General features: G+C 38.6%; 1 protein-coding gene across 1 annotated transcript in view; it reads right to left on the bottom strand.

Moving 5' to 3' along the window:
• Window positions 1–26,992, bottom strand: part of DCHS2 (dachsous cadherin-related 2) — a gene marked incomplete at its 5' end in the record, with an annotated part of 116,479 nt that overhangs the window by 70,001 nt on the left and 19,486 nt on the right. Inside the window, one exon of the mRNA XM_082050547.1 lies at window positions 1,257–1,448. Coding sequence (XP_081906673.1) covers window positions 1,257–1,448 — 192 coding nt within the window. The remainder of the gene's footprint in view (window positions 1–1,256; window positions 1,449–26,992) is intronic.

Below are 26,992 nucleotides of genomic sequence, written 5' to 3' on the forward strand. Positions count from 1 at the left end.
TCCAAATTCAAAGGCACACCAATATATCCTCAACAACTACATTCTCAAAATGCAACAATTAATACCAAACATAAACAGCAGCTATGTAAGTTCATCTACTTATAAATATGGAAGTCATAGTTCATCAAGTTTCTTCGGTGTATGGTAACAAAAGGCACATTTTTAAGAAAAATACAGTATTTCTAGCACAATTGCATTTCTTTTTTGATTTATATTAGATGTGCTGAGGACAATATCCTAAATGCAAGCTCAATTTCCAAAGTATGAAATGAAGATCTAAATAGCCTAAAATAATTCAATTTCAATGTTTTTCAGCTCAAATTGACCTGCAAAATGTGACCTGAATAACATGAATCTGTAAGTTTTAAAAAGTGTCCTTGAGTTAATTTTAAACATTTGCAACCAGCCAGTAACCTTTTTCTTCAGCCTCTTCACAGTTCACTACTAAAGCTGAAGAAAGTTAAGAAAAGTACCAGCTGGTCTTTTTCTGGGCCTCCCATTGCAAATACCCTTTGGATACTTTCATAACACAATGAAACCAGGAATTATTTTCTTCCAGTCCTGTTCAGGAGTCTGGCTACCAAAATTTTGTGTTACATGGCACCCAGCAGAGCAAGCATCCGCACCCAGACATCTTATTTTCCCACCACAATGAACATCTCCTCACCATCCTTGCCAAACAGAGATCTGAAATGGATTATTTCATGCCCATGAAACTTCCCTGCCCTCGCTCTCCTGTGAATATCTACTTCTTAGTAGCAGCTCCTCCTGTAAAGTGGGAAAACTTTCAGACATGCTGCAGCAGGGAGGCTGTACCCAGCCACAGCAGCAATGGCATCAGCTACCTGGAAAGGATAAGGAAACTTACTCAGGGAAACCACTGGCATCCCAGAAGCCAGACAGTTCTAGCACAAGTTGGTGGTTTATTACTGCTGCCAACATCTCAAAAGCAGGGAGCAGAGGTAAACCTGCAGTCACAAGTTCCAAGAGGGGGAGGAAAATCAGCAGGGACTAACATGTCCTAAAAATGGTTTTCAACAACTTGTTTAGGAGTGATTTGGGATTTCACAGCCAATTTCACCAATTATGGTCAAAGTTTATGCTTTGTGAAGTATCACATTCCACTCTCTAGGGGTAAGAAATTTTAGTCAAAATCATGCAGTTTTCACATACTCCATTAACCTTTAAAAGTATACAGCACATTCAAATTTGCAAACGCATTCGCAAATCTGGAAGTATAGAAGGACAGAACTTACCCCATCTGTAGCTTTTACTAAGAGATCGTAAGTGGTTGGATCTACTTCTCTGTCAATGTCTTGAGACACACAGATCTGACCAGTGCGTGGGTCAATCTGGAAGGCTTTAGATTTTTCATAATAATGGAATCCATCATAAAGAGAATACTCAATTTCACCAAACTGGTCAGCATCTGCATCTGTTGCTTTAACCTGCAGGTAAACAATGGAGGTAAAAAAAGAAACCAGCAAAACCATTACTCATTAATTCAAAAAAATCACAGACACTTTGTTTTAAAGTTACCTGTTTGTGTTTTAGAAGCAAATGTGCATACACACAATAAATACAACCACACTTTGCTAACTAAGCTGTCTATATGCAGTTTGTAAAATAACTACTCAGGCACTGATAGTGTAATTACTGCAACAAGCATATAAGATTGATCACACCTTATCTGTAAAATTACTTGTTTATCTGTCAATAATTATCCCCATCAAGTGGACTTCCCATGGCTGGATGAGCCACATTAATAGGACATGCTTTAAGCTACTTTCCCTTTTTGTTATTTTTACCAGTGAAGGTAGGTCTTATGAAAACCACATCACATGTAGATCAGAAAAGTGCTGCAATACATTCTTACCTAATATATTTTCTAAAAGATTCCCTAGAGCTGAACTTCATACTTCATTTGACAGAGGGCTTGGTGCCACAGCGATCCATAAAAGTTGAGGACTGGAGGGGGTTTGAATCTCCAGTCATCTCTCCAAAGAGCCAGAGCCCTACCAGCACAACTAAACATGACTGTCACATGCAGGCAGAGCACAAAGCAAGAGATGCACAGACTGCAGTAAGTTCCTGTGGGAGATTTAATTACTTTGTCAGTGTAGTCTTGCACGTAGCTATAACTGCTGAATGACAAACAAGCCTAACATCTTTTCTTTTCAGCTATATTAAGTACATCTAAAAAGCTGCATGAATCCTGCTGTAAATCCCAAACAAATGTTGTAAATAAGTACTTTAAAGAAAGACTTCCTTCAGAGAGAGATTCCTCTGCAACCACATGGCATCATCTGCGAAATATATATATATATAAAAATATATATACACATATATATACTAAGTCCTGCTGACAAGGAAAATCATCAGCAGGAGAAAACCTAAATGGGTGATGGCTAGAGGCTGGAGCAGGGCAATGGTAGCCATGGGGCAGGGGGTCCTGATCCTGGGCACAAAATGCCTATTTCCAAACAGAAACACATGCACTCCTCCTTTCCTTCCAGCTATGCTTGGTCTTCTTGTGTTACCAATGGACCAAGCTAGACCATGTGCTAGAGGTATACAAGATGCTTTCAGAAGCCTGTGACTTTCAACACGCCGCATCACCTTCCCTCACCTGGGTTTTAAAGGACTCACAAGCCATAGCACCAAAAGTAGGGTGTCAATGCTTTTCAGATGAAGGTGTGATTCAGGCAGTGACTAGTCTATAAAGCATTAAAAAAACCCCAATAATTTAAAAACATCAGGTGAATTTAAGTTTAACACAGAACACTCCTGAAAGTTTTTTTTCTAACACTAAACACCTTTCTTTTGATGCATGGGGGGTGGGCAGAAATCAACACACCCGTTGAAATATTATAAGAAATGTTTAGTATAGCAATAGGTTTTGCCATTACATGTGCCTTGTGAGAAAAGGCTGAGGGAACTGGGCTTGTTTAGCCTAGAGAAGAGAAGGTTTCAGGGGATTTAACACCCACGCCCCAGTGTGAAGAGGATGTTACTGGAAAGACAGCACCAGGCTCTCTCCTCAGGTGCAGAGCAAAATTCTTGCTCTTTGGACAAGGGGTAGATTGGTTAAATAAGTATTTGATAAACAGAACAGTTTTCTACATTGCATCTTCAATTTTATTGCCCTATGATCTCTGATATCAAAACATTTTGTGCCAGGTTTGGCTCTTCTTTGGAATGTTCCATTGTGGACGTTTTGACTTAAATTTACAAACATCTTGGAAGAATATAATTTTTATAAATATGTATACATAAAGAGAGACGGTTTTTTAGTTCTCTAATTTGTCATTATTGGAGATACATAAAGGATTTCTCCTCTTCATTTGGTTTAATTTTCTACTTTTATGATAAATCTTGTGTTTTACATCAGCCTACCTGTGCAAGTACAATGCCTGAAGACCTTAATGGAGCTTTGGAAAGCTTATTATTGTAAAGCCCGAGAGTCACAACTGGCAAGAGTTCACAGAGAAGACCTGTGCCAGCCATCACCTGCATCTGGCCCAGGCTGGAAAGGTGAAACCCACAGCCATCCACCTCAGACAGGGCAAAGGCAGAAGTCTGCACACAACAGACAGTACTGATAAATGTCTGGCATGGTTTTAGGCACAGTTTCAAGGAAGACCAAGCAGGACAGGCCAGGGACATTTCCTAGCAATAAGTTTGGATGAGATCATCCTGTTTTGGGGTTATAAAAATTTTTTGCTGCATGGAGACAAGCTGTGCCAGGTCATTTGGCCTTAGGGCCCCAGGACAACCCTTGGCTGCATCTCCTACTAGTACAAACGTGGCCCTGAGGACCAGTCAGTGCCTTCATCACACACTCAGTTCTTTGCCCACACAGGAATTGTTTTGGCATTAAGGTACTGAACTGGGACTGAATTAAAACCAAATGAATGAAAACATAGCTTGGGAAAGCTGAAAAGCATAGAGTGGGGAAAGGGAAATGATGTAAAAACTACCAAGGCAAATTATAAAGCTAAAACTTACTCTAGACCAGTTACTTCCATCAGAATTTTAAAAAGACAATAACAGTCCAAAAGATACACGTTATTTCAGGGTTGGTGGGTGTTCTTCTGTTTGTTTTGTTTGGTTCTTTTTTCTGTTGTTGTTGTTTTGGGTTTTTTGCTTGTTGCAGTTTTATTGTTTGTTTTTAAGTGCCTTCTGGACTCCATTTCTGCATGGATGCTTGTGATTTGCTTTATTTCAGAAGTGGTATCACTGTGACTGTAATTGCACCACATCCTCCAGTGCATCTTTCCCCCTCCAAAATGGTTTCTCACAGCACTGAAGGCCATTATACCAGAGTTTCTGGTGCTGCAAATGGAAAGCTCCTCCACGGGAGCCCTGTGGTCACAGAGCCCTTCACACTCCTTTCACACCCTTGCAGTTTGCATCTTGCAGCTGCAGCACAGGGTGCAATGTGCAGCCACTCCTGACCCCAGTCCAACCACTCATTCAAAGTAAGTTAAAGGCAAAACTCACACTCAACTTCAGCAGAACAAAGATTTGGCTGTAAAAATGCTTTACAGCTGTATATAAATCAAGTCTACATCACATGTATTTCACCAGCCTTGTACTTTATAATTTCTATCATAAAAAATAATAAAATATAAGCTTACTGTGCTCTCAGTACTCTGCCACCATGATGCTATGGAACAGTAATTCACTTGGCTCATATAAGAAAATTATTTCAATTTATTTCTTCTGCCTGAAATCTAATGCAGGTGATAATACTGAAAGGTTTTGTCTCCCTGTGCCTACCTCCAGTTGCATGTGTAAATGCTAAAAATCTATGTCTGCAGAGGAGCGTGGATGATTAATTGTGGGTGTGAAATTTGAGGGTATTGTTAGAATTTTAGCCTATTATGTTTAGCAACTTTTTTTCTTTCTTGTAAATTAAGCAGTCCTCAGACTGTGAACAGCACATGCAAAGGAATAAGGAATGATGAATTTAAATAAAAATTCTTCAGTTCAAAACAACAGAAATTCTAAGGTCTAATTGTGATCAACTTAAATTACTTTAATAACCTCTCAGCTAGGAGAACTAAGTGGCATCAACTTCTGCATTTATAGAAATGCTGTCTTTCTCCCTGTTCAAGTCCTTCACATCCACTCAATTTCTATCCACTTAATAGGCCTTTTTTTTTTTCATCACTCAGCAATTTTGCCCATGGAATCTTCAATCTGAAGAAGGAAGAATCTGGAATTAAAAGTGAATGAAAAATTTACTGTACCAGCAATTAACTATTATCAATGCAAGCTGATTTAAAGGGGAGACCCCAGTGAAAACATGCTAAGAGATTCAAGTTTTCAGATACAGATGAAGGGAACAGGTTACTACAGATTTTAGGAATTCAAGCACATGGTAGTCATGGTGCAAAACACATCAGGTTCTGATAACATACTGTGCTAGTACCAATCCTACAGAGTATTAGAGCAGTTAAGCACCTGAGAGCTCTGAATTACAGCAGTCCAAACAGAAGGAAATGAAGGCAGCAGCAAGAATTTTCACAGCAGATTGATCAAGAGTGTTGTATGTCAGCAATATCATGGAGGTGATAGAGCTTAAAGGATTTATATGCCTTGGAGATGCAGAAGGCAAGAGAGTACTGGGCTGTAACACCTCTGTTCTGAGAGGCTGAATATGAGATTGGGATCTAGGAGAAAAGAAAGAGGGTAAAAAAGAAGAGTTATGCTCGCAAAGTCCTTCTCATTCTTTCACTAAACATGTTTTCAATATACTAATTTAAAGATATGTGTTATTGAGGAGTGTAAACTTGGGAATAAGGAAAGACAGGACAAGAAACATGTTTAAAAGCCAGCCAAAGTCATGATATGGACAGCTACTGGCTGGACTTCTCCTGTCAGTCATGCTTTTTGTAGCCTACATCCTTTAGTCTGTTTGTACACTGATTAGAGTGCAAACACGTCAAAGTTTCTTCTGTCCTGCTGACACTACCAATAAAGTAATAAGTGGTCATAATGAAGACATCATCTCAGGAGAAGGAAAAAGGGGAACCTAGAAAAAAGTTATGGAGAAAAATGGGAAAAAAAAAAAATAAAGCAAAGCTGATCCATCAATGTGATGCTTAAACAAACAGATATTGATGCATGAGAAGAATAAATGGTGGAAACGGTAGACTCCAAGCATTATAAGGACAGAAAAGGACAGAAAGATAGACACTTAAAGAAACATTAAAACAGTGTTGGAAGTGCAGAAATTACCTTTATTTGCATTTGCAAAGAGGTACTAATCTCAGAGAAAATAAGATAAAGGATCATTAATCTCACCTACATGTACACTTCAATCCTATAACACATGTGAGCTTTGAATGAAAAAAAAATGCTGGCACTTAAATAGGATGGAACAGAAACATCTTGTTTAGTGTTATGCTTTAAGTATGGACAGACTTTACAGCTAATAGAAAGCAAACATTTGGCAGATCCTGAGCTGGTTCAATTCTCTTCAGTGGAACTATAACAACTCACAGCAATGGGCAACCCCTTCACATATTTTACAGACATGAAACAATATTATCAAGAAATAAAAAATAATATTATAAAGAATTATATCAGCTCCTAGAGCCCAGACTGTTTTAAACACTGATTCATTTTCAGAGAAAAGTCCCCAATTTGATTGCTTTGTTTCGACTGCCTCAGAATCCTCAAGCATATATTTAACTGCCATCCTACTCTTTCAACAGACTACAATAAAGTTCCTGTCTATTGATTTAGATCTCTTTATAACAACAGAATATATTTTGAAGAGCAGAGCAAATGTTTTAAACTGTATGCAAAACAGGAGAAATTACCTGTGCACACAAAACCACATCAGAAAATGTACTCTTACTAACTGTGCAGGTCAAAAATTTAGGACCATGCACTTTGCATCCTATATGACGACCACTTCTAGGATTTAGAGGATGCAACCTTAAAGTTCACTGCTTTGCAAAGCTGAGTTTCACATGTGGGTGACCCAAATTAATTTTTTGGCTTTCAGATCAACAGACTAAAAGTAGACTACAATGGGAAAGAGCAGGCACTTTGGCCAAATAAATCATGACAGTGGTCCTCTCTGATAGCAATGAAATGAGACTAAAAATATTAAATCAATTTTACATGGCTTAAGAATTGCTCCCATACCACATATTTTGTCACATTTACTTCATTTGATTTCAACTAGCAAGATATAGCTTTCATAGCTCATAAAATCTGTTCAGGGGACCCTTAATGTCAGAGTGTAAAATAGAGTTCTATTTTGTGCGTAAAAAGGGTGTTTAATTCTTCCAGTTTTACTGATACTGTGAAAAGCAAGTTAACTGCCAGCAATCAGTTTTAAAGAAAATGAGAATGTAGGTTAAATAAAAACACACTCCTCTACTTCAAAATAATATTCAGCATCAAAATGTAAGACAGGACACGGCAGATAGAGACATAGGGAAACCAGCAGGAAACTGAAACGGTTCAACGATAGAGTTATGCTGCTGCTGAATGGTATAAGCATGGTCCTGTCCTTCAGACACCCCCAACCTAAAATCCAACATCCTTCCAATTAAAGCATTGAAAGACACCAGGCCAGTTCACGGTGGTATGGCAATGCCCAATGGCAGACCCTTACCAGAGGACAGCTGCAATTCCACATGCAGGCAACCCAAATGCCACCAGAACGGCTGACCGCCAGCATTTTGCAAAAAATCTGCCACACCAGACCTTTGTGCCTGGCTGCAGGGAAGGAGAGGAGCAGCCTGGTTGATGGCAGGCTGTCAGTAAAATGAGTAGAAGTACTGGCAATGGAATTACTGGTACTGAATACTTATATTCTCAAGAGAGGGTCATTTGGGTGTAACTGTTCCTGTGAGATTGAGATTAGCACATGAGCTGCCAGAAACACACATCATCAGATGTCTAATTCAGTGCCCTTACTTAAAATCCTGTTTGGCAAGAAAACAGCACACAAAATACAAACCCATGATCGTCACCGTCACAGCTGCCTGAGGTGAGGTGAACAAAAATGCTCATGCCAAATCTGAAAAGAGTCTGAATAAATACATTACTTCTCAGGGTTTTTATATGTCTGTCTCAACATGCTTGATCACTGCCCATCTCCCTGGTGCCACGGGTTTAATGCACTGGAAGAGGAATAAAGCTTCAAACCTACTTGCTTACATCCTAAAGGCATGAGCCTTTATTTCAAGAACGATTTGCCTAAGGACTTACCATCTTGTCCTTGAACAACAATTTGTAAGTGACAACAAAGAAAGTCCTGCTTCTCATCCTCAAACTAGGCCCTATCTGGAAAGCTGCAAACCAAAATCATATGTGGAATTTAAGCTGAACATTCAACTGGCATTGCTACTCACTTTGCCAACCACCAGAGATACCACATACTCAAAAAACAAAACAAACAAAAAACCCAACAACAAACAAAAAAACAAACCAAACAAACAAACAAAACAAAAACAAACAAACAAAATACCCCCAAAGAATAGCAAAATCCTTAGTCCTTGTCCTTGCTCTGATGCAGAATGTCTTCACTGTGCTAGGCAGGTCAATGGACCTGACATCAATCTTTCTGCATTCTTTTCACCTCCTGTAGCACAGAAACTACCACAGCTGAACAACTGACACTAAGCGCTACACAGACACGACCTTGCAAACCTCTTCTGCAGCAGATCTTGGTTCTTCCATGTCACTCCCAGAACTGTCATCAGTTTTCCAAAGATGCTCATAACTGCTTCATTCAAGTCCCATCAGGAATATTCATTAATTAAATCTCAACAGCCTTCTAATTAAAAATACAGAAACCATAACCAGGGATGGCATTCAGGCTCTTTAGAAAATACATGGGTAGGTTAGTCCCAGAACAACACCACCTAGAAAACAAGAGGAACGCTGTAGCCATGCCACTCCATTTGGAGAGGAAGAGACGCTAATCGCTGTTCCTTGTTCCTTCTGTGCTCACCACCTTGGAGATGAACATAAGAGAACAGAACAAAACCTCCCAACCCTCTAACATAAAGGCCCAGAAGATGACTCACTTTTTTTCAGCTGAGTTCCCTACAATTCACTAGAGTAAGAACTGAAAAAGTGAGAATTCAACTCCTCTTCCTTAGCTAGAAGGTGCAAAATAATTGATGACAACGAACAAACCTCAAATAAAAATATTGACAAATCTTTGATTTACTGTTTTCAGTTAGTCTATAGAAAGCAAGGAGGATTAAAATCACTGGAGGAGAAAACAGCATAAGTACATTACAGCATCACGCTTTCATTCTGAAAAACAGACATCATCCAGCAAGCCATTTCCAGATGCAAGAAGAATGGGGCATTTTAGTCCATATAGCAATCTGCAATTCCTGCTCTGGTTTTAGCCAGAGCCTTAAGTCACTTCAATTTAACCCAAAAGTTCCTGAATGTCTTCAGTTTTGTTGCTACCCCTCCCACAAAATGGCACAAGCAGCTAAATCCCATTGGTGCTACCAAGGACCCAGAAGTGTGGGAGGCAGGCCCAACTTGGAAGGCGTGCCTTCATCACATCAGCAGGACCTGGACCAGCACAAAATACAGTTGTTGATGTCTGAATCAATAGCAAGAAGTAGTGTTGCTAACGCCTACCTGTTATATGGTAGAGTAGTGGCTATAAAGCGTTCTTTGGGAGCAGGAAGCTCAGCTTCCAGCACCAAAAACGTCTGCTATAAGGACCATCAACTCTATCAGTCTACTTGGTCTAATTGCCTTCCTTCTTATCATGCAAGTATAACCAAATAGAACATAATTTATTTTTATTGCCCATGTAAACTGGAAGAACAGAAATGTAAAGAGAACCTGTATCTGAGGAAGGAAAACCATTTTTCAAAGCAACCAGCAAATATTTGCAGGACTAAAGTCTAATTTAATCACCAAAGTCAAGACTTCTACTTTTCAGTAAAAGCAGCTTCATCCATTCATTAATGTTGCTCACATACTCTGCATTATAACATGCTAAAGCCTTGCTATGCACTGTTAAGAGTTTAAGTACAAATCCAATTTTATTCAATAATTTTAGTAAGCTAAAGAGCTCCAAGTCTGAGTATCTCTGCCAAGCAACAGCAAAGTACAAAAATTTCCCTATTCTGTGCTAATTGCATAAAGCAAGGAGTCATGGGTTTAATAATCTAGAATATCTATCACACAAATAAAGAAATATTTTGTAAAGAACATGTTCTTTAAATCATCTTGCACTGGAGCATTTTTTTTATCTTTCAGTGGCAGGATTAATTTTAAAATGATATTTAATAAGATGATTTAGAAAGCAATGACTCAAGGTAACAGCTGTCTTGTTCCTTAAGACATTTTTCCCATTTGAATACCTTGCTATGAACAATAAATTTATAATCTGACTTATTGGCAGTATCTGTTATTACATTAATTAAAATAACTCAATTTTTTGCTTAGGTAAATCAACATAATTACTATATTTATAAAGCTGTAATGTGATACACCTAGCTAGCTGAGCCTAAATGATTATTACATATCCTGAATGCAGAGTAAGTGCGTGACCTTAAAACTGAACACTAATGATAAAAAGATACATATGTATTGTATATATACTCGTGTCTCTAATAGATAGATTACAGGAGGATGCTGCAAGGGAGAGAAAGAAGTGCAGAAGTGAATAAGCAACCTTGCACCCGGCTGCCTCTTCCTTTGTGGCATGCAGGTTTGTGCAACTGGACTTCAAGTCAGATCAGGGAGATGATCCAGCCAAAGCTCATCATAAAAACTACATTATTGGTGCAACGTTAGATTTCAGCCAGGTCAGTTCCTGAGGCAGCTGACCCCAGGGCAAATGGTAGTGGCAGGAAAGTGCAGTCTGGGTATAGCCTAAAAGCTCTTTCAGAAGCAGCATGGATTTAAGACAGGCTGAAACTGCACACTTACGCATGTTTGTGGAAACATTTTCCAAGTCCCAAAACCAGTCTCAGCTGCTAATGCCTGCCCACAAACCACAATGCTGCAACCAATACTCCTGGTTAGACTGATACAACTATTTATGGAACCACATTGTGAATAAGATCACTAAGAGCAGAGCTTAAATCCTCCACTTAAAGTAGCAGAAAACAGTATAAAACCCGAGAACCTTTATTTGTATTTAGCCAGGTTATTTCAAAAATTCTCTCCCTAGTTCACTTCAGAGTCACACTAGCAAGGATAAACAAGCAGCCAAGGTAGAAATCTCTTAAATTGATTTTGCTATCAGAGAAAAAGGATTTGTTATAGCATCTTTACAGTAAACAAAGACCATGAGTAGGCTGCCTAAATTTCAAGTTACAAGTACACTTGTAAACTGCTGCACTCATTGGAAAAATGTGGTGGTTTAACATATCTGAAAGGATAGCGTGGAAGGCCAGTTGGAGGGCTGATGTCACTGGAGGAGTAACCTTTGAGATATCATTACTGGCCCTAGCAGAAGGCTGCCTCAGAGAATGTACAGCTTTCTTTGAGCCCAGAGAATGTCACAGAGAGGGTCCACCCAGAGACCACTCCCTCCCATTACAGCATTGGCTGTTCTATGCTTTGCATGCAGATGTTTTGTGAAGCAGTGACTTGACTGGTCACCACCTTCCCATAAATCAGGAAGGAGTCCTCCACAAAAAAACCCAAAACAACAACAACAAAAACAAACAAACAAACAAAAACCACAAACACACAGAAAAACACACACATAAGCTTTTGACCTGCTGTTCCAGTTTGTTCATTTCTTCAGTTAGTGGTGGGCTTCCTTCTATCCATACTTCTGTTACAATTCTTTATCCTGTTTCCTGAGTCAATGAGTTAAATGCCAATAAATTTGTTTGATTTACCTACTTTCATCTACACACCATTGAAAAACAGGTGTTTTGTTTACATCCATTAAGAATCAGGTTTTGTAGCAACTATAGCAGATGGTATTAATACCAATGCAGGTCAGATAACCGCAATATCATTATCATATTATTTTTTTGTTTTTGTTTGGATCAGCATAGTGATGTCCAACAGCACCACTTCAAAATGGGTTTTACGGGACACATCAGCATAGACAGGCAAAGGTTACCTAACACTCTGATTTTGAATGCTTATTCAAGTAGTCTGCCAAATATTAAGAAATATCAAATGCCTTTCACTGTTCAGACCACTGCTGGAGCCTGACTATCCTCCCATGTCCTTCTGCAGCTAGGACAAGAGAAAAGATCAGCTTCTGTTCCAGCTCCTGGCTCTGCAAGATGGTGACTTCACCCTTTTGTTGAAGGAGTCTGACAACATTTAGAATCAAAGGTCGGTTTGTTTGTTGAGGGGGGGAGGGATTGTTTGGCTTTTTCTTTTCTTAAGGCGTTTTTGTGCCAAGAGAAGTCACAGAACTTTGCAAATCCCACAGGGAATGACCTGCTGGTTGTGGCATCTGAATCTCTTCAGAAAGCTGGCACCTACTGCCATGTCCTCTTGTGAATATACGTTGATGTGCCTACAAGCAATATCACACTGTTAATAACATCTTCTAATCTTCAATGAGCACCTTAGCTTGGCTCTCAGAAATATGGCCTCAACTACTTTCAGTTATTCCCTGTAAAGTTGTATCCCTAAGCATTAAAAAGAAGAATAAACTCCCTCCTAAGGAAAGCATATATTTTGTGTAACTGGAGTCTTATAAATCAGAGCCAATTTATATTTGGAAGTAAGCAGATGAGGGCTCTTTTAGCTCATTTCTGCTTTTATGGAAAATTTAAAACATGGCCAAACTCACAGCTTGAATAATGTATTCATAGCACTTTAAAAAAATATTTTCGTATTTCATTCATTGTAGACAAAAAATTAGCAAGGGATCTATATATCTCCTAATGATTGGTGCAGAAATGAAGCCTGACACAAAGTATAGAGACATTTCTCCTCTCCTTCTTTCTAAGTCAATTTTTCATATACATCCCAATTTTGTTTCCTAACTCTCCAACACTGCATGTCTACATTTCTAGCTATTTTTGCTCTATACAAGTCTCACATTCACACAATTTAGAGGCCAGCAGACTACAGTGTGCAACAATAAGCAATCATCAGAAAGATCAAAAGGCACAGAACACGCAAAATCTTAACCTCAACAGCATGACACAAAGCAAAATCTGGGATACTGTTTAACAAAAAAGAAGCCTTTAGTTCTTTATTGGGTCTAAAATACAAAACCCATCGAGTGCACAATAAATGTATGTAACTAGACCAGCAATTTCTTCAATTTAAGTTAGCTATATATTTTACAAATACGACTCAGATGATCCAGCTTTGAATATGCAGAGATGGCAAAGCCATTCTCAAAAAGTTAAAGGACATCACCTATGATCCATCATGTCTAAGCAACAATATGCAGAAGCAACATGAAGTCACCGCTACTCTGAAGTTAATATAAGCTGTTCTAAGGATAGAGCTTTTAAACATCCTCAATATCTAAAACAGACCTTACTATAAATTACTTCCTGCTCCCAAACTACAGTTCCTAATTAGTATTATAAGAATTATACGTACTATGCATACAATGAAAAGTCTGTCCAGTAAAGGGCTAGTAAATTTAGCTGATACACATTATCATGCCAACTAAGCCTAATATCGATACTGAAAACAATTGTGTACACACACTTTTCACAAGCTACAGTTCTTCAAATGAACACAGTAACATCTGGGTCATTAACTACACCATCTCAGAATTACAGGGCCAGAAGTATATCCATCCCCTTTGCAGACAAGGCTGAATGCCTGAGTGAACTAATTTTAATTAGTAAAAGCAACAGATGGATTAAGTTCCAGGAAGGAAATGAGAAGGGCTGACAGGGTATAAATTGGCCAAATCAATGATACAGACGGACGCATCCCTTTTTTTTTTCTGATAAGGAATTCTCCCACAAACAGGACACTGGAGTTCTACATTGTTCCTATACTTCTTGCACAGCAGAAGTCAGAGCTGTTTTGAAGTGGGAGATGATGAAAACCAGATGGTTAGGTCCATTTGCTCAGCTCCAGAATTCTCTGAAGTCTTTTGCTTTCTCTTAGGAAAAGGAAATACTCTGTTCTGGGGACTGGTTCTGAACATTTTGGATATAGCCCCTTCAGTGATCAAAGCAGCTAACTGGAAAAAATTTCAGCTTCAGTGATCAGAAGAGCAAGACACTGCTGGCAAATAGAAGCATTCTTCAGTATCTGCTCTGCAGAAACAAAAATTAAAAACATAGCAACTCCAAAAAGAAGTGTATGTCCAACTTGGTGTATACAGAATTTGCACATCCATATGTTTAGAGAGGATTGAGGCCTCCCTGAATATTCAGACAGTATGTCTCTAACACTAAATCACTTTATCACATGTGCTACTTTTAGAGGATTCATTCCCTATTTCCTCATTACTTTTTTTTTCCTCAAACTAATGGATAAGACCATTTGTAGCATGGTATTTAAACTATAAACAGACCAGATATTCTTATTAAGCCAAAGGGATCCCTGCAGTTTTGTCACATCTACGTGCTAAATTTGTAGCTCTTTAATTTTAATTGTTGTGTAATGTTCCTCCATTTTCTGGAGAAATTAAAAGACACATTAGGATAGGAAACTGCTGAATAATGAGATTTTGCTCTCAATTGCTTCATTCTCTCATACATACTATTGGTACCTGTCCCTTATGCTAGTTAATCTCAGGTGCCTTTATTGAGCTTTTCACCACCTGGCCAAAAAAATAGCTTGTTTTTCCCAACCTCTACCATGTCATTTCATCCCTATCCCTGGTTCTGAACTTTCACATACCCCCACAGAGAGTGACAACTCCCCCTCACCAGCAGCTATACAGCAGACACATAGCAACAGTCTTTTCATTTAACAATTCAAACAAACAGTTTCTTACAGAGACCTGGCTCCTGTTAAACTACACAAATGGGAATGACAGCAGCTAAAATTTCGCAACAGAGCAATAATATTTCAGCCACACAAGAGACACTGGAGACCATATAGTAGAGAGATGGGGATATCTGGGCTACAGTGTGTGCTCTTTCCACTTCACACCACTTGTTTCCACTTTGCTTGTAAATACACCAGCATATTTTATTCTCAAGATGTTGTTCCAATGGACAGAAACAGAGCTTGTTTCCTAGTTTGTCCTGCCACATTATAACCTCCTTTTTTTTTTTTTTCCTTCCTGTTCCCCAAGTGAAACTGAAGCTTTTGCAGGAACTCTATAAAGATATAAAACTTCCAGACTGCGCAGAACAACTAAGTTTTTAGTCCAGGACCTTGTTCCTAGACAATGACCAATGCCAGAGCCTGAAGAGTAAGATGCAAGAATCCCACAGTCAATAAAACTCCTCTCTTCCCCTCTCATTTCTTCTTCTCCCCCAAGAAGGATTCAACAGAAGTTTAATAGTTAAATAGGATAATAACAAAAGTTTAGGGTTTCATTCTTTCACAGACTTTTCTGAATGGACTGTCTCGTGTTATGTGCATAAATGTCCAAACTTTCTCCAAAGGTGTTAAACTATTAACCAAGACGAGCCATGGCTACAGATTTTCTAGTCAGGAAGAATTTTATCTCATCATTTTTTAATATATACCTTTTCCTTTTTAATAGAGTACTTTATGTTGTTAGACAAGGAGTGAAAAGCTCCTAATATCTACTCCAAACTATTCATTATTTCATAATTCCTCTACTGTATCCCTTTATTCATTTGCTGGCCAAGATAAACAATAGCGATATTTCTTCTTTATTTCCCCGTTTCTCAAATGGGAAACATTTGACATCAGTCATAGCTGGAGCTGAGAAGCTGGGCTGATGGATCTGCAGACTCTCATCATTCAGCACTAAAACAAACCATTCCCTTGACTGAGTATGAAGCTGGTATTGGTCAGCACTGTAGAAAAGGGAAACCTCAGCCTCTGACAGTGTCCTAGAAAATGGTGGAGCAGTGCCAGTAAAGATCTTTCTCCACTGATGATGATCTAGTAATCCTTGATGTCCATACATGCTTCCATCCATGGGGACTGCAGTAAGGTCTCTCAAACCTGTGCGAACACTGGTAATAACTAATCATTGCTAATGATCACTTACTCATGGAAGGTGAAAAGGCATTAAGTGATCTTTCAAAGAAGAGACTCCAATCAATGTGCCAGAGTCCTCCACCAAGAAGAAAGACAGAGCTGATTGCTCTCTCTTCTTGAGATCTTTATCATCATGTGAGCTGACATCAACAGACATCACTGTGGCACACCTCCACACCGACTTTCGGCATTTAGATTCACTTCACCATAAAGTATGGAACTCACTTAACTGGCAGATGCAATAATGGTGCACAGAGCAGGACAGCAATCAAGTGGTAGAAAGGTTAAAGAACATAAATTGACATTAGGGAATAATGGAAGAACATATACGGCCTAAAGCAAATACAGAACCTGTGCAGCTCAGATTAACAAATTAAGCAGAGAAGTGATATGGTGAGGGGAGGCATGCAGTTGGAGGAAAACCTATGTCTTATGTGCAAAAGTTAAAATTAAAACCTGACATTTTTAAAAAGTCAGTTCCAAGGGAAAAAAACATGCACCATGAATACACATGTGCCACCATCAAAGAAGACGACTTTTCAGAAAGAGATGAAAACTAAGAATGAAAAGAGAGGAGAGCAATCTTAACAGGAAAAGAGCAGGAAAATGGCATTTTAAATGTGATTCTTATAAGGTGTTAAAAAAGACACCTCAGAAATTTATGAAATAATCAATTATGCTGAGAGTGAAGGGGATTGGTGGGGAAGCACCTGCTCTATCACAAAAGTAAGTGTAGTCCATCTGGCCTACCAGCCCCACACATGCACGCTTAGAGAAGTCTGCACACTTCAGCAATCAAACGCTATGTTTTGCAGACACGTTTTTTTGTGACAGGATACAGAAACATGATCTCCACACAGCCACCATGCTCTTTTCAGATTCACAGCTCTGTCATCTGAGCTGCTTTCACATCTGTAACCTAATGCTCCAGCAGCCCGGCCGGAACATACATCTGGCAGCGTCATGCATGTTGCATCCACCAGGAGCACAGGTGGGAGTGTGTTTTGAAGCAAATGCAGAATGGATTGGAAGTATCTCTAGAATTAATGGAACACAGTGACCATGTAAGTAGTGGCCGCAGCTCATGAACTGTTTTTAATAATCCTTGGTAGAGCTACTTTATCATTAACACACACTCATTAATAGCCTATATGGAAAAAAAGAAACTGCTCCTTGACAGCAGCTGAGCTAAACAGGATTGCCACACAGCAGAAGATGCTTGCTAAGTACTTGATTATAATAATTATCTGCTAGGCTGTGCAATATACTTTAAAAGATTTGTAAGCAAGGTAAAGAGATTTATAGAAAAAATAAACAACAACAAAAATTATAATTTGTGTTCTTATTAAGGGGCAAAATATTATTTGAAATTGCAATGCATTCTCCATCTGCCAGAGGAGCAGTCTCCAAAGGCACTGTAAGACGGAACAGTGAGATTTACATTTATTTTCTCTCACTAGGGACAATTTAAAATGGTTTCTCTGTGTCTGAAAACTGTTCATAGAAACGATGCTATTCTTTACTTACAAAAGATTGCCATTATCAGGAGAAAATATCAGGCAAATAAATGCACCGCTTCCTACATGCACTACTCCTACTATACTTTGTAATATAAAATCCGGGCTGACAAATTAAGGCAAGGAACTTCCTAAAGCTCTTGCCTAGTTGTGCTAGGAATGCACAATTACAGCTAATGGAAGTTGACTGTATCAACTCCTGCAAACTATTTAAGCAGTCCCCAGTAAACCCAAACGTGACAGATTCATTAGTTAAACATAACTAATTATTTAAAAAACCCTTCACATTACCTCCTGATTCTTCTGTCACTTTTCCAATGCCAACATCATAGTCACATTTTCTGCAGCCTTCCCCTTTTCCCTTATCCTCCTCTAGAGGATTCTGTTTACTTCTCCACAATTAGCCACACTAGTTAAAGACTAAAGGTTCGTAATGCTGGCTGCACAGCTCCAAGTGATAACACCAGTGCTCTGTACACACACAGTTGTTCATGAACCAGCTGTCAAGTTTAAATCTGCTGGAGCACCATGTGTCGTATGCTCATGTAGTTAGAATGGACAACGATACAGGCAAGTACTGAGAGCCAGCTCATCTGTTCTGTCATGAACTGAATTTACCTTTCTTATAATTAGAAATAATGGTGAGAGGGCTCAGTTTTCTCATCCTAAGAGTTACAGTGGGATTTTTGGGTCACCAACAGTTCCTGCCTCTGCTGTGTAATTGCAGGATCACAGCACATGTCATACTATAGTTGGCCTGGAAAGATGCAACTAAAGAGTAGCTAAAAAAATGTTTCCTTTCATTTCAGGCTAAAATCTAGCATGAGAATTAAAAAAAAAGTTGTGTGGGTTTTTTTTTTTTTTAAATAGGGGTTTTTCCCTCCAAGTTATTTTCTAACCTCTTATATTATTTCCTATACAATTATAAAAAACTACTCTATATGGCAGGTCAAAAAGCTGGAACTGCAAACTGATCCTCTACTAAATCTGTACCATTTTACCTTATTTTCTGTAAAAGAGTACTTACTTCCATTCAGTTTGATAGGCATCTTCTATAGGCACTGCTTAAGCAGCTAGGGAATACATCAGAATCAGGAGCGGCTTAGTCATACTTTGCAGGACAAACCAAGACTTGAATTATTATAGTTGGTGATAATGAACACAAGCTATATCAACCCACAGACTAAGCACTATGAAACACAATGGTGTGCAATTTCATTTACAAAAGCAGAAAAGGAGCAAAGGGGAAACTCAGCACAAAATTCTGGGAAAATGAGATGATCAGAGAAATCCAGGTTTTCAGCCTTCAGAGAATGCAACAAATACACATTGTGGGTACCAAGTGGTACAGGCCTTTGTGCTAAAGCTGCCCTCAACACTAACACCATGCTGCCTACAGTGTCAGGCTTTTCACAGCCCACAATACAAAGATTCATTTCCACCAAATTAGAGTAATTCACCTGTCATAAAAAATAACATCAATTTCCATGATAATTTCAGAGCCAAAAAATACTCTTTCTGAAGTCGTTATGGTTCTTCCATCTCAGCCTACTAGCAAGAAGAAAAGGAAAAATAAGAGAGGCCCCTCCAGTCCTAGGGAAAAAGAAAGTTTAGTAACCTAAATTAATTACACTAGAAAGACAACTTTAAAGCAAAAGAACAGAATACACTGAACAACTCAAAACGGCAAATTCCGTTCAAACTTTGCTACTTTGTAAAAAACCAAAACAATTGAAGGAAAGAAAACACTTTCCCAAAGACAACGAAAATACGTTGCTACTAAGTAGTGACAATGTTTTGCAATAAAGGTATAAGGACAAATTATGGGAAGCTTGGAACAATCAGGTGTTTTGGACAAGAACTTCATGAGAAAACTCCCAGGCAGCTGCTGGCAGGCGCGACTGCTGCTATGGATGATAACGTCATAGACAAAGACCCCTGTCCACAGCTCAGGCTACCAATCCCCAAATACCGAAAGCAACAGGGGAAAAAAATGCATTGCAGGAATTAAACAAGCTGTAGGATTCACACATTAAGTGTAAAAACTCCCTTCTGAAACTCAATTCTATAGTTATTTATCTCTGGACTTCCAGCAATAAAAGCTAAGAGAGTATGTCAATAGTGGATGGGATAATTTCATAACTGAAGTGAGAAATGTCTCTTGCTGCAAAATGCAGTGGTTCAAGGCCTTTTCAAGCAAGTAAAACTAGCACAGAACTCAAGAGAAGAATTAAATCCTTAATGAATACCCACTTAACATATCAGTGTGTCTGTCAGAGTGATCTCACCTTGAAAACAAACTCGTTAATACAAAAAGCAAGAACTAAATGATAGCAAATGACACAACTCAAAATATCAAGTGTAGAAAAGCACAGTTTTTAGTGAATAAATCCTGTGGTGAGTGTCTTTGCAGTATATCTGTCTGTTTTACATGCAGCTCCTCTGCATTTTTTGAAGAATTAGCACTACTGATGTTAACTTCAAACATCATCTGACTTCATCCATGGGCAAATTGGTCATTGATAGACACTTTGGTAATCTTTAAAAGCTTCTCATCTTCACACGTTACCAGTAACAGTTAGGAAAGTAAGCCATTTCTGCTGGTTTGCACATAACAAGCATCTATAGTTTTGTACTTTGAACCAGTGAAAAATCAGAAAAATGTACAGCGAGATACAGATTACTGTTCACCTAGTGTTTGCTTAGTTCTGCAATGAAACAGCGTATTTCTACACCACTGTAAAGTATGAATAGTACTAGATCCATTCTACTGCATGCAAAAACGGCTCATCACGTGGACTTCATCTCCATACGAAGCTGTTGCAGCTGTCTCACATTAATATGCTTAAACACATAAATAGTTACTATGTAGATGTAAAGTTACAAATGTTGAATTAATTTCAAGCTAGTATATAGTTGATACAAGCCCTTTTTTTCACTAAGCATCAGAATCCCATAAATCTCAGCTACTGTTGAGGTCTCAGTCCTTATTTTCTTTGGCTGGATAATATCTAAGCAGATCTATTTTCCCTCTTTTTCAGGCTTTAATTACTCAGTAAAGTAACTATTATTATTTTGTCTATTAGGTTAACCTGCCCACAATTACATACTGCTTTTATCAAATTTGAAAGGTCACACAGAAGTCATTTTGTGTGCGACCAGATAATGTCATGTGAACAACTGCATTTGGACCTTTTAATGTAAACAAGTGTAATGAGACTTTATGAATGTTGTGGGAAAGTCTCAGATATTTCCTTAAGATACATTTGGTTCCCATAAAAGCCCCAAACTAACAGCACTGGCAAAATGAAAACCCCTATCTCCTTTGACAGTAGGAGTTCTTGTTGATAAGCCTCAGCACCAACCACAAAGGAAGACACTTTTAGTACAGAGATTTCACTACCTGTACATTTTTGGACTTTTTTGCTTGGCTGCTAAAAGGAACAGCTTCTTTCACAATTGTTTCTGTGACAAAGACAAATTAAGCAGCAGTAACCAGCCTAAGACATTTGGTCACATTCCTGAAGGCTAAGAAGGAGCAAAGAGCAAGAATATTCATTAGTAACATGCTACAAAGCTGTTCCTAACCATCTGGGGTTGTAGGATACAGAAAAATACAAATTCTTCCTTGTTTTTCAGTTATGTCATATTCCCTTTTAAAACTCTTTTGAGAAGGGTGTTCTTTGAAGCACACCATATTTGGCTCTCCATTTATTCAGCTCTTCTATTTACTTACCATTTGTAATATTACCTCCCAGTTCCTGAGAAAGTGCAATAAGAGACTTGACAAGAATTGCCTCCAAGTCTATGAAGAAACTGCCAAGAAGTGGGATTCCTCCCAGCTGGGGATGCTACTGCCATAAACACCTCATAGGGGTTATGGTGCTTGTGCTGAGCTGGTTTCAGACCTCTTTTCGGAAAATCATAAAATATCCCCGCTTTTCCTCTCCACAAAACCACTAGGGAAAAATTAAATATAACGGCTTATGTACTGCTAAAATCCCTCTCTGCTATCAAAAATAAGAGCAATATTTCCTAGGTATCCAACATGTAAGATTTGTATGTGGATACTAGACAGCTTGCTGAACCTTAGCAATCCTAAGGTGGTGCTGGTGAAAAAGAGTTGTTAAAAAAATCCTACCGCATTTCAAGTATCACCCCTGTCAAATGTAATCTCCCTACAGAACATTAGGCTACCTGTTTTGGTATTCATCTGAATTTACCATTTTTCCCAAACACTCAGAAGGCCAGAGCAGTTCAGAGGGTTCCATTCTTGCCACAGTTGGACTTAACTGCAATGATCACAAGTTTTTCTACCTTTAGGCCTCAAAACTTCAACTGCAGTGGAGCAGATAACTGAACACACCACAGCTTCAAATCCCAGAAAGGATCCAACCAGACTGAAAGACAGCAAGGCAGTTGCTCAGAAGGCACAGTCACTCAGCACACCTCCTCTCAGTTTGTTCTTCTTTCACCAACTCTCCATGAAAGAACAGGTCAAATTCAAGGCTCCCATCCTTTTCTTTAGACCTCTTCACTGGAATTGGCTCACCACAGGAGAAACTGCTTTTCTAAAGTTTCAAGTTACATGTTCAAATGCTTTTTTCCAGCATGGACACAAAGAATTTGGAGATAATTTCCAGAGGGGATGAGGAGAACAACAAATCTTAGCTTTATCAAAACAGAAGTCAAAACCCATTTCCTTAAACTACAGCGTGTTTCAAAAATTTTGACCCAATTTCAAAGCAGTATTATTTCAAATTGGGCCCATCTTTTTGAAACACCCTGTACTCTTCCGACAGTAACAGCTAGAATGCTAGAACAAAATCCACATACCCACACCAGCCCCCACCAAGTAAGCAGTACTTGGTCAGCTCCATCGAAAGGAAGGAGAAAGAAACGTATCTGTCTTCCCTGAGGCAAACAAAAGAACCATGGCCAAAGGCGCCACTGGTTTCTGAAAGAGACAGATATCTAGAAGTCCTGCCCTGGAACAAAATTAATTTCCTTCCAGATGATGACAGAACTTCCCATCTTCTTAACCAAGCAATCCACCCTGAAGTAGCCATTCAGTGAGAAGAATCTACAGTTGTGGTTCAGTCAGGTCCCACATTGCAAGGATGGAGGCTCCCAGAAGCACTGACCGATTCTGGAGAGTCTGAAGGACACTCAGGTCCAACACAGGTATGTAAACAAGGAGAGGGAAAAGAAATAATAAAATCACTGAAGGAGAATTACTGCTAAAGAAAGAATTACTGTTATTAGGGGCTTAAAGAAAAGGTGTTGCTGACATCCATTAGAGGAACAAGGAGATCTGATGCAATGTTGAGAAGTACGAGAATTCTCACATTTTCAACATTATTTATCCTACTCCATCTACCTATGAAGTTCATGTCTTTTTACTGACAGACAAAAAGTGTCTTCATATTATTACTTCACTACACAGCAGGTCAGAAGCACATCTTTTTGATCTAGCCATTCTAACAAGCTAAGCATTTATGTGACTACTAAATTAAAATCTCACAAGGATGTATCATGAAAACAGTATTTTTATAGTGTTATTACTAAACATGCTTAAGAAAAATAGATTTTTTTTCTTACACTAACAAAAACCCAGTACATTGACAAGTTTTATAAATTAGAATGAGTTCCTTTTCCAGTCATCAATGTCACACAGAAGTGTCTCATTTTACAGTTTAATAACTTCTTTGTGTATGCCATCTGGCAGTGCCAAGCTTCCAGTCCAAGGGTGTGAATAAAGAGGTGGGGCCACAGCTGTATCTTGCTCCATAAAGACTTTCTACTCTGGAGAAGCAGCATGTCAGCTACACTGGATGCTTTTGCCATAGAGGATAATGCATGCATAATTCCTTCCTTACTGCATTTGCCACACTTCTAGTGCCAGCATGGAAAAAAACACTCTTTATGCATTATTTCAAATTCTGCCCTGCGGAGTTTTCTTCCCTGCAAGAATTTCACCTTTGCTTTTGTCAGGGAGCCTCAAGAGCAAATTTACTTGTGAAAACAACCCTACTGTCACCTACTCATCTACACATCTATCCAAACTCTACAGTCAGAGCTGAGGACAAGCAGCCACGGAAACAATCATCACCTGGGCACAGAGAATAATATCCAAGCAAGTGGAAGGAATTAGGATATTTTCAAGCAGGATAATGAACACAAGCCTCCTGGAAGCATATGAGCCTTCTCAAGAGAAACTAATAGCAGCTGTTAAATTTCTCATTCTCCTTTGAGTCCTGATTTCACAGTCAGGAGTCAGTATCCTGTTCTACAAAGAAAAGTGGGCGGTTGTTTTCTTTTTCATGATAGGACCTGACCCGTTGCTTCTGGAGCTCCTCGGATGAGGGCAGTTGGACACACTACAGCTGCTCATCTCCGGAAGAAAGGAAATTTCATTCTGTAGTAAAATACTGCCCATGGTCATTCTGAAGACATAAAATGTGTGGCTTTAAGTTTGTTTTAGGACAGTTGTTGATGAACTGTATCTGTGAGATACGTAGGCAATCTACACATCTGGGGTGGAATTTTTCTGCAATAAAGACTCCTGGAAATTTGACAATTACTGTCATCTAAAATAATCTTGCAAAGTTTTTCAATTCCTGCTGAAATATTGCTATCAGAGAATTCAAGCTTTCATTGTTCTGTTAAACACCCTTGGACTAAGACAGTGAAATCAAGCTGCTCTTTACTATATAGATGCATATACAGACAGGCTACAATGAATCAGGAAGTGTGTTCAAAGTAACTTACAGGCTAGATGGCTGTATAATCAAGAGGTACTTAAGTGTCTCCATAAAGCCCTGGTTACCAGCCATTTGCAAGGGCTTAAGACAGGACTAGACTGGAAGAGAGATTTTTCTTTTACCCCAAAACTTTGGGTAGCATCGCTCAACAAGAGTAATCAATAGCTTCAACAGAAGACACTCTCTTTTCAGGTCAGACAGTACTAAAAGGAAAAATGAAGAATGACAGCAGGAAGAAGAACAAGTGGCTGAGAAACCATCCCTTAATGCTTCTTTTAATCCCATTTTTGCTAATTAAAGCTTTCAACTTGAGTGGAGAAGGAATTCAGATAAAGGACTGAACTCCACAATTACTGAACTAGGCATAAAGAATCATCATGGCCAGGAATACAGGAGAAATAGAAAGTGTATTTTGATAAAAAATATAACAACACTGACAGAACTTGAGAAGTCCAATGGTTAATAGACTAAGCTTTGACATTCGGAAAATTTTGTCAATACATGTCAGCAGTTCTCTGCAGGAATGAAACAGACAGACCACTATCTTGGGTAAGACTATTTCAGAGTTACCAATCACACTGCTAAAAGGCAAGAAAAAAACAAAAAACAAAAACAAACAAACAAACAAAACAAAAAAACCCACAGAATCTTTGGTTGACTTAATTAGAAAAAGAGAAACCCTGCCACACACCAAAAATGCATCATGACAGGACTAAATGTTCTGCATTTGTCATGTTGACGTTACTAAGTGTTCCTGACTGTTAAGGCATGAAAACACAAATGGTGCTGCCAGGCATAAAAGCTTCTTCAATAATCTACTGCCATCTGTATTATTAAAAGCACATTTTTCATATGAGCAAGTTTTTTTAGCAGCACACAGAACAAGTCACCATCCTGGCTCATGCTATGAAAAAATTCTAGCATAGTTCTATTGAGCTGCTGAATATTATAATGCTGAAGTTTAACATGAACAATTAGAAAGAAACCCCACGTAACTGAGCTCTCTTTATACACTTGGAAACATTATTGTATCAAAATCAGTCTTCACAGTTCATATATCTGTCAGTTTACTGTGCTATTGCTAACAACATGAACAGTTTCATGGGATAAAGCACAGTGCAGCAATATGTTCATTTTGAATGAGTGACTTTGGGAGGAAAGCATCTGTGCAGACAGAATGTACAAGACATGCGACAAACTGAAACAGCTTCAGTTGCAAATAAAAAAAAAAAAGTCACATGGTCAAGGGTAGAAATACCACAAACCTTGATAAAATGTTAAAAGATGCAGAAGAATAAACAAAATTAGTTTTTGCAGTTTGTGTAGAGGACTGGGAGGAAATCCCACTCCAATTTAAGCACTATCAATCATCCCACTCACTGCTCAATAACGTTGCTTTACCTGAAAGCATGACTGCAGAAAAGCCTCAGTAACCCAGGCACACTCCATGTTCTGTCTTGCTGAGTTTAGAAGCCAAAAGCTTTACTCTAATCTACATATACATCAGAGCTAGACCCTGGCATAGGTAGGAATGGGAAAGGTAACTAAATATTAAATATCATTTAATTCCCTTTATTACAAACATTAGTGTCACAGAGAAAAATCAGTATTTTTTTTCACAATTCCTACAGAAAATATTAAAGTCTAAAAGTCATCAAAAGATATGTTTTAAATATCTTCTGGACTTCTATTTTTTTTTTAAGTACCACCTCTACTAAGATGTAAAAAACTCCTAACTGTTGCTGTGCAGGCTCACCACAACCTGACATTTATATACAAAGGGGAATTTCCAATCAAATAACAAAGCTTGCGAATGGCAGAATATGTGACTACATCCATGTGGTAGCAGGCTCATTGTATTGGATGGTTCTAATGATCTCTGTAGCCTAACCTGGGGATTTTAAATTGGGCATGCCTTTATCACACCTCAGTATCCCTATACCTTTCAGATAGTATCAAAATGGCTAAATAAAGACAAAAAGATTAAAAAGACATCTACTGCTACCTTCTTAAACCCATCCATTTATAATCCCAAGGAACAACAGCACAAACCCTCATTAAGCAGAGTTCACTGTGAATGAACACATTAATAATCTCTCCTGCAGAAATTAAATCTATTAGACAATTAACTTCCTAAAGTGTTACATCCCACTACAGTGCATGCAGCTGAGGCTGCCCCCTTTCAGATTGTTAACACCTGGACAAAGCAATCAGGGCCTGAAGTCACTCTTTGCCATTCCCAGCAAGTGCTCCTGCAGAAGAATTCCTGGAGACTTTCACATTTTCATGCCATTTCTACAACTTTGCTGTGGGTCCCTCCTGAGTCATCCATTAATATTCAATGTCCTCTGCTTTATATTGAACTAATTAATTCAAGATAATTAAGTCAGGCTTTCAGTACTAAAGAGGCTTCTGGGGGAAATAAACCAACAGAAGTGACAGGAGAACAAACAAAGAAAACTGAAATGTCACAGTTATTTTTCCTTTATGAAACAGAATCTTCCTTTGCTGTCCAGGACTTTTATTTTTCTTTCAACTTTCCTTTCTTAAGTCTTATTTCTGCAAGATAAATTCCATGTTCTGGTTTTCTTATCATCAGTTCTCTGTGAAACATCC

The sequence above is a fragment of the Streptopelia decaocto genome (genome assembly GCF_964273445.1).
Source record: "Streptopelia decaocto genome assembly, chromosome: 4".
NCBI lineage: Eukaryota > Metazoa > Chordata > Aves > Columbiformes > Columbidae > Streptopelia > Streptopelia decaocto.